Genomic DNA, 11,610 nt, shown 5'->3' with positions numbered 1-11,610 from the left:
AAAGCAGCTAGGGAAAAGAGAAGTGTAACATACAAAGACAAGCAAACCAGACTAAACTCGGATTTCTCAACAGAAACCATGCAGGCAATGGGGAGACATATATAAAACCCTGAAAGGAAAAAACGGCCAACCCAGCAAAACTGTCAATCAAATAAGACAGTGTAATCAGAACATTGCAGGATAAATAGAAGCTAAGGGATTTTGCCAAAGCCACCCCTGCGATGAAAAACATCCTAAAGGAAGTTCTGTGGACAAAGAAACAAGAACAGACAACAACCAGAGATTGATGTACGTGGAAGCACCACCTGGAAGTCAATCAGCAAAAGAAGAGTCAAAAGGAGAATAAAACTATAAGAACAAATTCAGAGGATCTGGGAAGTCAGTCTATGATCAAAACAATTACAATGGGAAAGAACTTCTGGAAGGTGGTGGGAAGGTCAGGTAAATTACAGGATAAAATAGACTGTCCTTAACGAGGGAAAAGTTAAAGGAATATAAGGTAACCACAACGGTGGGGTTGGGGTGGGGGGTTTCAGGAGAAGTGGAGGGAGGCAATGGTAGAGCACAAGGTAAAGGCAGGTACATCATAGTTTGGGTGTTGGGGGAGGGCAATACAAGAAGGGCAAGGAGGTGGAAGAATACGGTAGATAGGGGAACACTGAGACAAGTTTGCATGGCCTAAGTGGGACAGAGGTAAATAATGACGCATGTTCAAACTTGGAACAACAGGGCTCTGTGATACAGGGCTCTAGGCATAGTTTGAAGAGAAGAAATAATACTAAAATGCTTGACTGTCTTATGAATATCAGTTTTCCTTGCCTACTATTGTAAAATAGACACCTAAGTGGGATAGAAAGGAATGTCGGAAAACATGATTACAGAAAACTCGTAAGCCCGTCCTCAACCTATAATTGCTTGGAATACCTAAAAGGGGTTCTAGAACTTGCTCAGTGAAACAGGCGTCTTGCAGAGCCTTTGCAGAGTATAGGTCATTAGGTGGAATCCTGAGCCCCATTCAGAACCTTCTGAGGTGGGACATTCCCACTAGTGAGGACAAGCAGACCAGCCTGGAACAGCTAGAGCAACAGAAGATGCATCTTCAAAGAGATCATCAGGAAAATCCCAAAACAAAAAAGGCAGCATGACTGGCTACTCTTAAGAATAAGCAAGCTGTTCGCTGGGAAGCCATCAAGGCAAACAATCAAGTTCTTTCAGGACAAACCCCCCCACTAAGACTGAAACTCAAAGGGAAAACATGAGCAGGCATGTAAACTTGCAGGTAAGTACATTGGTCTACTGGTGAATGGAAGAGGGGGAAAGGCAGCAATGAAGAAATGGTCTGAGTTCAACCACGGTCCATTGATTGCCGTTGACTAGAGATGAGAGAGAGAAGAGGAAGGGCTGCTGGTCCAATGTGTGGTGAGACCTGGGCAGGACAAACTCCCCTCTAAAACTGAAACTCAAAGGGAACACATGAACAGGCATGTAAGCTTGCTGGTGAGTATGTTGGTCTACTAGTTTAGTGGAAAGGTAGCAATGAAGAAATGGGCTGAGTTCAACCATGGTCCATTGACTTCTGTTGACCAGGACGTGAGAGAGAGAAGAGGAAGGGCTGCTGGTCCAACGTGTGGTGAGACTGGGGACACCTGAGCCCAAGGACAAGGACATAGCCACAGAGGGCTAGAGCTAAGAGTGAGGCATCCAGATGATATGAAGTGAGCGGAGAGGCACAAGAACACTCAAATTTTCAGATAGTACCCATCTGACCTAGACTCAATGGCTTGATAATCAGAACTCAACTAGAGGAAGATTTAAAAAAAAAAAACAAAAAACAAAGTTTGATAAAGGAAACGAGGGTAAACTGCTACAATTTGATGAACTTGACCTCTACTCATGGAGTAGGGAAGGAGTCTTCACACCAAATATCAATGCTGTCCCCCTCTGTTTACAGGGTAGTTAGGGATGGGCAACTTAGATATTGACTACCTAAAATGAGGGGGCGATAAAGGCACGAAATGAGTGTCTTACAAGGTTTCAAGAGGGAGTTCAATTTAAGAGTGTGTGGGGGAAGAAATAGTCCTCACTGAATAGTTGTCATCTTGCCTAGATAGGTCTAGTTAAAAGAGATGGGGATAAGATTCTTATGATTCAATAGTGAGTAATTGTTATCATGACTAACTGCAACTGCCACAATTGTAAAGTAGAAGTTTTGTAACAAAAATGGGGAAGCAGTTAATCTTACCGTCCAGAAACAAAGGATCCTAGGACCATCAGGGGAGAAGAGCACAAGAGGAATGTGAGACCTTATCCAGAGAAGCAGACACACTAGAGATAGAGGCAGAGATGGGGAGCTGCTGAGGACTCTAGATTCATGGGAAGAGAGGGGCTAAGAGATGGTGGCCAGGAGGCAGACTTGCAGCATGTGCCCTTTGGTGGTATAAATTATTATATATGCCTGAGTGTTTGCTTTTTTAAAGAGCTAAAGTGACTAGAGAGAAATACTGCTAAATGATGGTACATGGAAGGGAATGTAATCATTGTGATAAAACATGTTATATTATTTGCTGAGTGTAAAACTGATGATCTACCCTGTAAACTTTTACTCAATCCACAAGAAAAACTTAAAGAAAAAAAAAAAGAAAATGAAGGAAAGCATTCTCCCACAGAGCCTGCAGAGGAGGAGCATGGCCCTTATTAACACTTTTTCAACTTTAATCTCCAAAAAAATAGAAACATGTTAAACTTCTTTCCTCCTGGTTAAAAAACCTATGCAGTCTGCTGGAGCTGGATACTCTGTACAACTGAAAAACAGCAAACGAAAATAAAGCAACAGCAAATGTTGGATACACCCCATAGTGAAAGGTGAATTTTTATCTATATTTCCTTTGGAGTCCTGGTTGGCACTGTCAGGTAAACACTGGACTGTAAGGCTGGTCTGAACCACAAGGTCAGTGGTTCAAACTCACCAGCTGCTCCTTGAAAACCCTATACAGGGGTCGCTATGTGTCAGATTCAACTTGACAGCTCTTAACAACATTATTTCCTTGTTTAACATTCAGGGCCCATTTCTATAACACAAGAAAACACCAACAATTTAAAAGCAAAAAAAAATTGAACTTCATGTAAAATGTCGGATCAAATACCCATATTTCATGCCAATAATAATAGGAACATAGCAACTTAAAAAGAGCTCAGAACATCTCATTTATGTACAATCAACTGAAGTAGAAAAATTACTTCACAGGAAAATAAAAACAGCTGAAAAAGTTGTTCTAAGATTGGTAAAATGTTTAAGCAATTAAAAAAAATGCCCTACATCAATCTCCATCAACTCTATTAGCTGCCAGACCCACAAATGACAAACTCTTTTGAAAGGAGGAAAAAAATCAACAGAGAAGTCATTTAATATGTGGTAAGTAACTACTAACCTCAGGGTCAGCAGTTCGAAACTACTAGCTGTTCTGCAGGAGAAAGATGAGGTTTTCTGCTCCTGTAAAGATTTACAGCCTCAGAAAGAATCCCTGTACAGGGTTGCTATGAGTCGCAACTGACTCCACGGCACATAACAATAAGTAACTACTAAAAACGTCACACTTCTGGAACTTCTAGTTTTAAATGAACCAGTGTAATTAAAAAAAAAAATATTCCCTTAAAAAATGTAATTAGATAATTAGAAAAATATTTTATTAAACAATAACAGCTAGATCCTTGGAACTTCAAAGTATAGTTAACTGTTATTACCTAGTAGCTAATTCAATAAGAAACATATTGCCAAGGGAGGTAGTAGAAAAATCCCCCTGTAAGGATACTGAACAATACAGTTTACTCCCATGTACCTACCCCTATCCATATGAATTAAGAGGTACAGACAGATGTTCTGTAAAACATCAATGTTTCATAATAAATTAGAAGAAGGTAATTAATGATATCTTCCAGAATAGTGAGTTTGCCATATTCACATTGTGAATTTACAGCACACCTGTCATCTATATTCTCACCTTTCTTCACTTGATAAAGCATAGTTAAAGTCTCTTCAGTGGTTAGCGCTGTAACGTGTAGATTATTAACAGTTGGGATCTGACTGGCCAATGCTGTAAGTTCATGAAAATGAGTTGCAAACATGCAGAAAGCTCTGATCTTTGTGGCAATGTACTCTGAAATAGCCCATGCCAATCCAAATCCATCGTAGGTAGAGGTGCCTCTTCCCAATTCATCTATGATTATTAACGAGTCTTTGGATGCAGATCTGAAACATATAATTACATGACATTTCTCCATGACACAAAATGTGATGTCAAAGACAAAATGAATACATTATAAAAGTTATCTCACAAATACAGATCATCTTAATAAAAAAAAATTTTCAATTATGTTATAAAATCACTGAAATTGCAATTACAAATGGACATGAACACAACTGATAAAAGAATGGCACTGTGGATGATAACAATGCATGCACACACTGCTGGTAGTTGTATAAAGTCGTTTGCCCACAGCACCTCACCCACACTAGGTATGAGTGTTTTCTTCATCTTCAACCACTGTTGTTAAGTGCTGCTGAGTTAGTTCTGACTCATAGCAAGCCTGCATAGGGTTTCCGAGCAGCGACTGGTGCGCTAGAACAACCAACCTTGCGGTTCAAATCAAACTTGCAGTTTAGCACATTAACCCATGCACCACAGCAGGACTCCTCGGAGAGGGAAACTTTTTTGTTTTTAGTGACTCTGACAGGATTACATGTGCTTATTAGGCATGCATGTTTCTTTTCCTATGACTTTGTTATTTCATTATGTTATGAGTTATGAAGAAAGTTACCCTGCTGCCTATTAACTTGTTAAGGAGCTAGTATATTCAAAGCTGAGTCATGGTTTAGAACTGAGGCTTTCAGCTTTCATAAAGATTTATAACCTCAGAAATTCTATCCAGGGCCTCCATGGGTCATAACCAATTCACCAGCACACAACAGCAGCACACAAAGTACTTTAAAAGATACCAAAAAATAAAAGATATAGACCCTGCTTTCAAGGAAGCTCCTAAAAAGAGAAACTAAGACAAGATTTCAATAATCTTCCAATGAGATTGGTCAAATTGCAGTCTGAAGACAAAATTCTCAGAGGACTGTTTTTACTTCAGATGGCAAGTTCAAGGGTACCCAGGGTTACCCTCAGGCTTGACAATATAACAACTCACCTAACTCAGGAACGTGCTATACTTATGATTAGCATTATTAGTCAAAAGAATACAAATCAGAAGCAGCCCAAAGTAGAGCTGAGTAGGGCATGATCTGGGAGTGTTTCTAATTGAAGATTCTATCAGCCTCAGGGAATGGAACTGTGACAACGCTCAAAGAGTTCTCTGAAGCCTGGAAAGTCATCCAAGCTAGTTTCTATATTATACAGGCAATGTCTGCCTGAATCACTGTGTCAATCTCCAGCTCCCCTCGCCCTCAGGTTGGGATGATATCAAGGAACGTAAAGTGCCAGTTTTCACTGGCACGTCTAGACCCCAAACTGTTGAGGGCCCACCATTAGTAACAAAGTCACTCCTGAAACTCAAGAAATCCCAGGGGCTTAGAGATTACCTCCAAGGAGCAGGGACAAAGGACAAATCTCTCTTGAGGTAGGTCAATTTGCCCTTAATACATACATCTCTAAGGAGCTCTTGTGGCATAGTCGTTACAAGTCAGGCTGCTAACCTCATGGTCAGCAGTTCGAAACTATCAGTGGTTCTGTGGGACAAAGCGTCATCTTTCTGCTCCCATAAAGATGTACAGCCTCGGAAACCCTATGCAGGGTCATCATGAGTCAGAATTGACTCCATGGCACACCACCAACACACACAGCTCTAAAACAAATTTACTAGTAAATTTCAAGGCATGTCAAAGAGTAGGAGTTTGGTGAAAAAAATACAACTGTAGGTAGTGTGACCAGGGAAATGATTATAGAAGCAGAACTTCTGTCCTTAGGGCCACCGAGATTGGAAAGGCTTGAGTAAGGCCAAAGAAGGAGTATTTCAGGTAGCATTAACAGTGTGCACAAAAGAAAAGCATGGTGGTTGTTGTTAAGTACCGTGGAGTCAGGTCCGACTGGTAGTGGAGGAAAACTACAATAAGTAAATCAGGTGACATGTTTAACACCTTAAAGAAACAACTTTTAAAAAGCTTTCCACAACTATTAGTAAAAATCATGTTCTTAGTACAAAAATACATAAATTCACAAGAAAGTAACTATTAAAGTATACAAGTGTTCTCAGATGCTTCATAGATGAGTTGGCAAATGTACAGGACAGGGATATTCATTTCTATTTTCAGGGGACTAAAACATGCACTTACCTGAGAATAGAAGCAGTTTCTAACATTTCAGCCATGAATGTGGAGACTCCTTTCAACTGACTGTCACCAGCCCCTACCCGAGCCAAGATGCAGTCCACAATGGACACTTCTGCTGACTCGCATGGAACAAAACAACCAATCTGGGCCATGAGAACTATCACCCCAGTCTGGCGAATATATGTTGATTTACCTCCCATATTGGGACCTATAACACAAATTATATCAAAAAGCAAAACTATTAATTTATTTCTGCTAGCAAATTAACACTGTTAGTCCTAAACAAAGGATAGATGTGCACTATACATTAGTGGATAATCACATGAATCATAGTGATTTAACATTCTAGAAGCAGAACTTTAGACTGCCCAAAGAGTGGGCAAAATTATTGCCCAGCTTGACCCCAGAGCAATGCAATTCACCTTTTCAAACTGATGTGTCACTGTAAGGTCAACACTGGAATGCGAACTACAGGATCGGCAGCTCAAACCCATCAGCTGCTCCTTGGAAACCCTATATAGGGTCACTATGAGTTAGAAGTGACTCCACAGCACTTAACAACAACTACAACTGACCAACCATTAGAAAAATATATCTGATCTGTAACTTAACTCTGGTCTAAAAAGGTCACACATACGTTTTCCAACAGCCCGCAGAGCTGACCACAGGATAATTCAAAGGCTTCCAGAGAAGACATGCTGATTTAATTACTTAATTTATACTACACACTGTTACTCATTAATAAATGATACTAGTAGTGAATGATCCAGTAACGTCAAAACCTTTCTAACACTTAAACTCCTATAAGCCTCCCTTTTTTTTGGGGGGGGTGGGGGATGTGCAATTAATTAACTTGTCTGGGTTAGACTATATGAACAACTATTTGGGAAAATAGCATCCCCATAACAAGACACCCACTGTTCCCTTCCCTTCTCCCCAGATCTCTCAAAACACATCAGTTTACAATATGGTACACTATATAAGGAAGCCTACCTTTTTGGACTTGCATTTTAGAGTCCCTGTGTGGTGCTATAGGATAAGCACTGGGCTGCCAACCACAAGATTGGTGATTCAAACATACCAGCTGTGCCTCAGAAACCCTGTAACAGGGTTTTGCTATGAGTTGGAACCGACTCAACGGCAGTTAACAACAAACAATTTTTCAGATTTCACATGAATATGGTGCCAAATCCTAAGAGTTTGGACATCCAATTCTGGATGGCCTTTAACGATCTCACAAGGTAAGTTTTCAGGATGAGGGGATATTCATGTTTTGGAACAGAAGTCTCATAGGAGTACAATATTTGATCATAATCTTCCTCCTTCCCCTGCTTCCAAATATTCCCTCTAATCTAAAGTGAAAGGAGCTCTGGTAGCACAGTGGTTATGAGTTGGGCTGCCAACCTCAAGGTCAGCAGTTCAAAACTACCAGTGGTTCCATGGGAGAAAGACGAGGCTTTCTGCTCCCGTAAAGATTTACAAGCCTTTGAAACCCTATGCAAGGTCACTATGAGTTAGAACTGACTCCACAGTACATAATCACCCACCCCCAATCTTAAGTGAATACTACTAAGTACCATGATTTTTTTTAATGACAAAGGCTGGAGTTTTCATCAACTGTAAACATTCTTCCACTCCAACATAACCCCACCAAAACCCATAAACTCGTTTTTTTGTTTTGTTTTACCAGTAATGATGTGGAACATCTGTTTATCTTTCTCAAAGTAAACATCATTGGGAATAAATGCAACTTCATCTTGAACTTCAACGCAAGCATGCCTAGATGCTTTCAACGTAATTCTTCCTTGTCCTTTCTCCAAAATTATTGGCCGTACATATGGAATAGGGGCTCCATTTGACACGTGAGCAAAGCTGACAACAGCATCTAGCTGGGCTAACACATCATTGAGCGTCTGCATTGGTTCTACATAGCCTATGTAAAAATAAAAACAGAAAATGTATCCAGGAATAAATGAATCATAAAATGTAGATACCAGCCACAAGACAAAAATTAACTCCCTCATTTCAGAAGTCAAAACAATGTAACAAGAGTTACCAGAATGAAAGTTGAAAGACACACCTAAACGTAACATGACATTAAATTGTTATATGTCTCCTCACTGTAAATAGATGTCACAAATAGAGATGAGGTTGTGATGCCTTCCTTCCCTTAAGCAAAATACAGGAAAATGTAACTGCTTGACTGCTTATAAAGGCACAAGGTAAAACTTTTCATCTTTGAGGCACACGTTCAGTTTTGAACCATTATCTTTTCCCAAAATTTTCAGAATCCGGAAAACAAAATGGCATGTCACAGTTAGCGAAAGCACCTGGGAGCAACTGTGACCTGCCTGCTCAGAATTGTTCATGTAGAAGCCCAACTGCAACAATGTCAGCTTTCCATCAGTACCACATGTAGGTGAAGTGTAACAAATGTCATCCTGACCGTCACTTCACATGCTTTTAACAAAGCCCTAAAACCTAAAAGTTATCACGAAACATGCAACCAAAGCATGCTAACGCAATTTCAGTTGCCAAAAATGTCCTAATAGATTCTAAAGGTTTAATACACTCAAGAAGTTGTAACAGGCCCGTGTGTGTGATGCAGAATTATCATGTGGACATCAAATAATCACATCAAAAGTCTAGAGGGACTTTTAAGAAAAAGTTATCACGTGGACATCAAATAATCACATCAAAAGTCTAAAGGGACTTTTAAGAAAAAATTTAACTTTGGGGAAAACACAAAATTATGGGTTTAGCCAAACAGCAGAAAATTTGGCCCCATGAAAGAAAAATCTTGAAGTAATTCTAAAATGTTACCTATAAAGAATAAGTAAGTTCAAAATAAAAATTAAGTTATAAATGGCCAAATACAAATAATCCTCTATAGTTCACCATGTTTTAAAATTTATTCTTTAAGCTAACAAACATTTAGAAAATGTGTGTGGGGGGAGACTTCATACAATTCTATCATGCATCAATAGGAACTTGAAAGAAAGGTTTCGATATTAGTGGGGTAATTACTCTAAGTACTTTAAAACATACACAGTTTCTAACACATTAACAAGAATGTTGGTGTTAAGTGCCTCAGAACTGGTTTCAACTCATAGTGACTCCATATAGGGTTTCTGTGGAACAGCTGGTGGGTTTGAACTGCCGACTTTCTGGCAAGCAGTCCAGTGCTGATCCTATGGCCCCATACCAGGAATCTTATAAATCCAAGTCTCTTGATTAAAAGCTTTTTGGAATCTTTTATCATGTGGCTCTTCTTAACATCACCTCTTCTTGTTTAATAGCAAGACAGAAAACTGCAAAAATGTTCCATTTAAAAATAGTTTGTAATATGTAAATTATACAAAAAAGAGTTGTTTTTTAATTCAAATTATATTTTTAATCCAAACATAAAACTCTCCATTTAAATGTTAAAATATAGCACTTTTCACTTACTGGGAGGTTACTGTTGTTGTTGTTGTTAGGTGCCATCGAGTCGGTACCAACTCATAGAAACTCTATATACAACAGAACAAAATACTGCCCAGTCCTGGGCCAACCTCACAATTGTTGCCACGCTTGAGTCCATTGATGCTGCCACTTTGCCAATCCATCTTGCTGGGAGTCCTCCTCTTTTCTTTGACCCTCCACCTTACCAAACATGAGATCCTTCTCCAGCGACGGGTCCCTCCTGACAATATGTCTGATGTATGAGAGACGAAGTTTGGCTATCCTGGCCTCCAAGGAGCACTCTGGATGCACTTCTTCCAACACAGATATGTTGGTTCTTTTGGCAGCCCATGGCACTTCCAATATTCTCCTCCAAAACCATACCTCAAAAGCATCAATTGTTCTATGGTCTTCCTTATTCACTGTCCAGCTTTCACATGCATATGAGGTTATTGAAAATACCATGGCTTGGGTCAGACGCATCTTAATCCTCAAGTTGACATCTTTGCTCTTCTACACTTTTAAAACGGTCTTCTGCAGCAGATTTCCCTAATGCAGTAAGTTGTTTGATTTCTTGACTGCTGCTTCCATGAGTGTTGATAGCTGATCCAAGAAGAATGAAGTCCCTAAAAATTTCAATCTTTTCTCTGTTGATAAGAATGTTGTTTATTGGTCCAATGATGAGCCGTTTTGTTTTGTTTACATTGAGATGTAATCCATACTGAAGTCTGTGCTCTATGATCTTCATTAGTAAATATTTTGAAGTCTTCTTCACTTTCACAAAGCAAGGCTGTATCATCTGCAAATTGCAGGTTGTTAATGAGTCTTCCTCCAATCCTGACGCCACAATTTTCTTCATAGAACCCAGCTTCTTGGATTATTTGCTCAGCATACAGGTTGAGTAAGTATGGTGAAAGAACACAACCCTGTCGCACATCTTTCTAAATTTTGAACCATTCAGTGTTCCCATGTTCTGTTCGAGTAACTGCCTCTTGTTCCTTGCTGAGTACTAGTTTGATTTTTAAGGAAGGATCATAGTGTGAATATATGGTGTTTCCCAGGCTTGGAAACATAATACTGCGAGATTATCAAGTTATTTGATACCACCAAGCAAAAATGTCATCTTTACAAATCACTCTCATCCATCTCAAGACCAATGTGTAAAAACTATTCAACTGAAACCCTTTAATGTGTACTTCTGATTTACTATGAAAATTTTAACAGTGAAGCAATCTATAAAATTGTACATGCACATAGCTTTTTAAAAAATGACTAATTCAGTATGCATATCCTGAGAACAAAGACATCCTCCTACTTAATCACAAGATCTTTAATACACCCCAAAGAAAGTTGGCGTAGGACCAATACTATTATATATCAAAGTCTACCAATGTGTCTTTTAAAGCTGTTCTGTAACTCCAACCCCCAACCCTTGTTCCAATCACTCTGCTGTCTTGTCTCCTTTCATCTAGAACAAATGCTTATCCATTTCATTTTTGTTTTGATGACACTGACATTTGTAAAAAGCCTAGGCCTTGAAAAGAATGTCCTACAATTTCAATACATCTAATTTTTGTCCTCTTGATGTTAAGAAGTTAAACATTTTCTCAAGAATCCTGCACAGGTGATGGTTGCGTTCTTCCCCCTGCATCACCTCCAGGGGGATAGAATGTGGTCCCATTCGTGATGTTAACTTTGATGGCTCGGTTAAGGTGGTTCTTTTTTGTTGTTGTTGTTAATTAAATGTTTTTATTTTGCATTGAGTGAAAGTTTACAGGGCACATCATCAGCTTCACATTCAACCATTCATATAGCTTGTTTCATTACATTGATTATTA

General features: G+C 39.3%; 1 protein-coding gene across 1 annotated transcript in view; it reads right to left on the bottom strand.

Moving 5' to 3' along the window:
• MSH2 (mutS homolog 2) overlaps nt 1–11,610 on the bottom strand; it is a 126,503-nt gene that overhangs the window by 5,644 nt on the left and 109,249 nt on the right. The window contains exons 12-14 of the mRNA XM_006839430.1: nt 8,016–8,261; nt 6,332–6,536; nt 3,999–4,246 (exon numbers count right to left, since the gene is read on the bottom strand). Coding sequence (XP_006839493.1) covers nt 3,999–4,246; nt 6,332–6,536; nt 8,016–8,261 — 699 coding nt within the window. The remainder of the gene's footprint in view (nt 1–3,998; nt 4,247–6,331; nt 6,537–8,015; nt 8,262–11,610) is intronic.

The sequence above is a fragment of the Chrysochloris asiatica genome, unplaced genomic scaffold (genome assembly GCF_000296735.1).
Source record: "Chrysochloris asiatica unplaced genomic scaffold, ChrAsi1.0 scaffold00024, whole genome shotgun sequence".
NCBI classification, from domain to species: Eukaryota; Metazoa; Chordata; class Mammalia; order Afrosoricida; family Chrysochloridae; genus Chrysochloris; species Chrysochloris asiatica.
The sequence above is the reverse complement of the archived record's forward strand: the minus strand, read 5'-3'. Positions and strand labels throughout refer to the sequence as shown.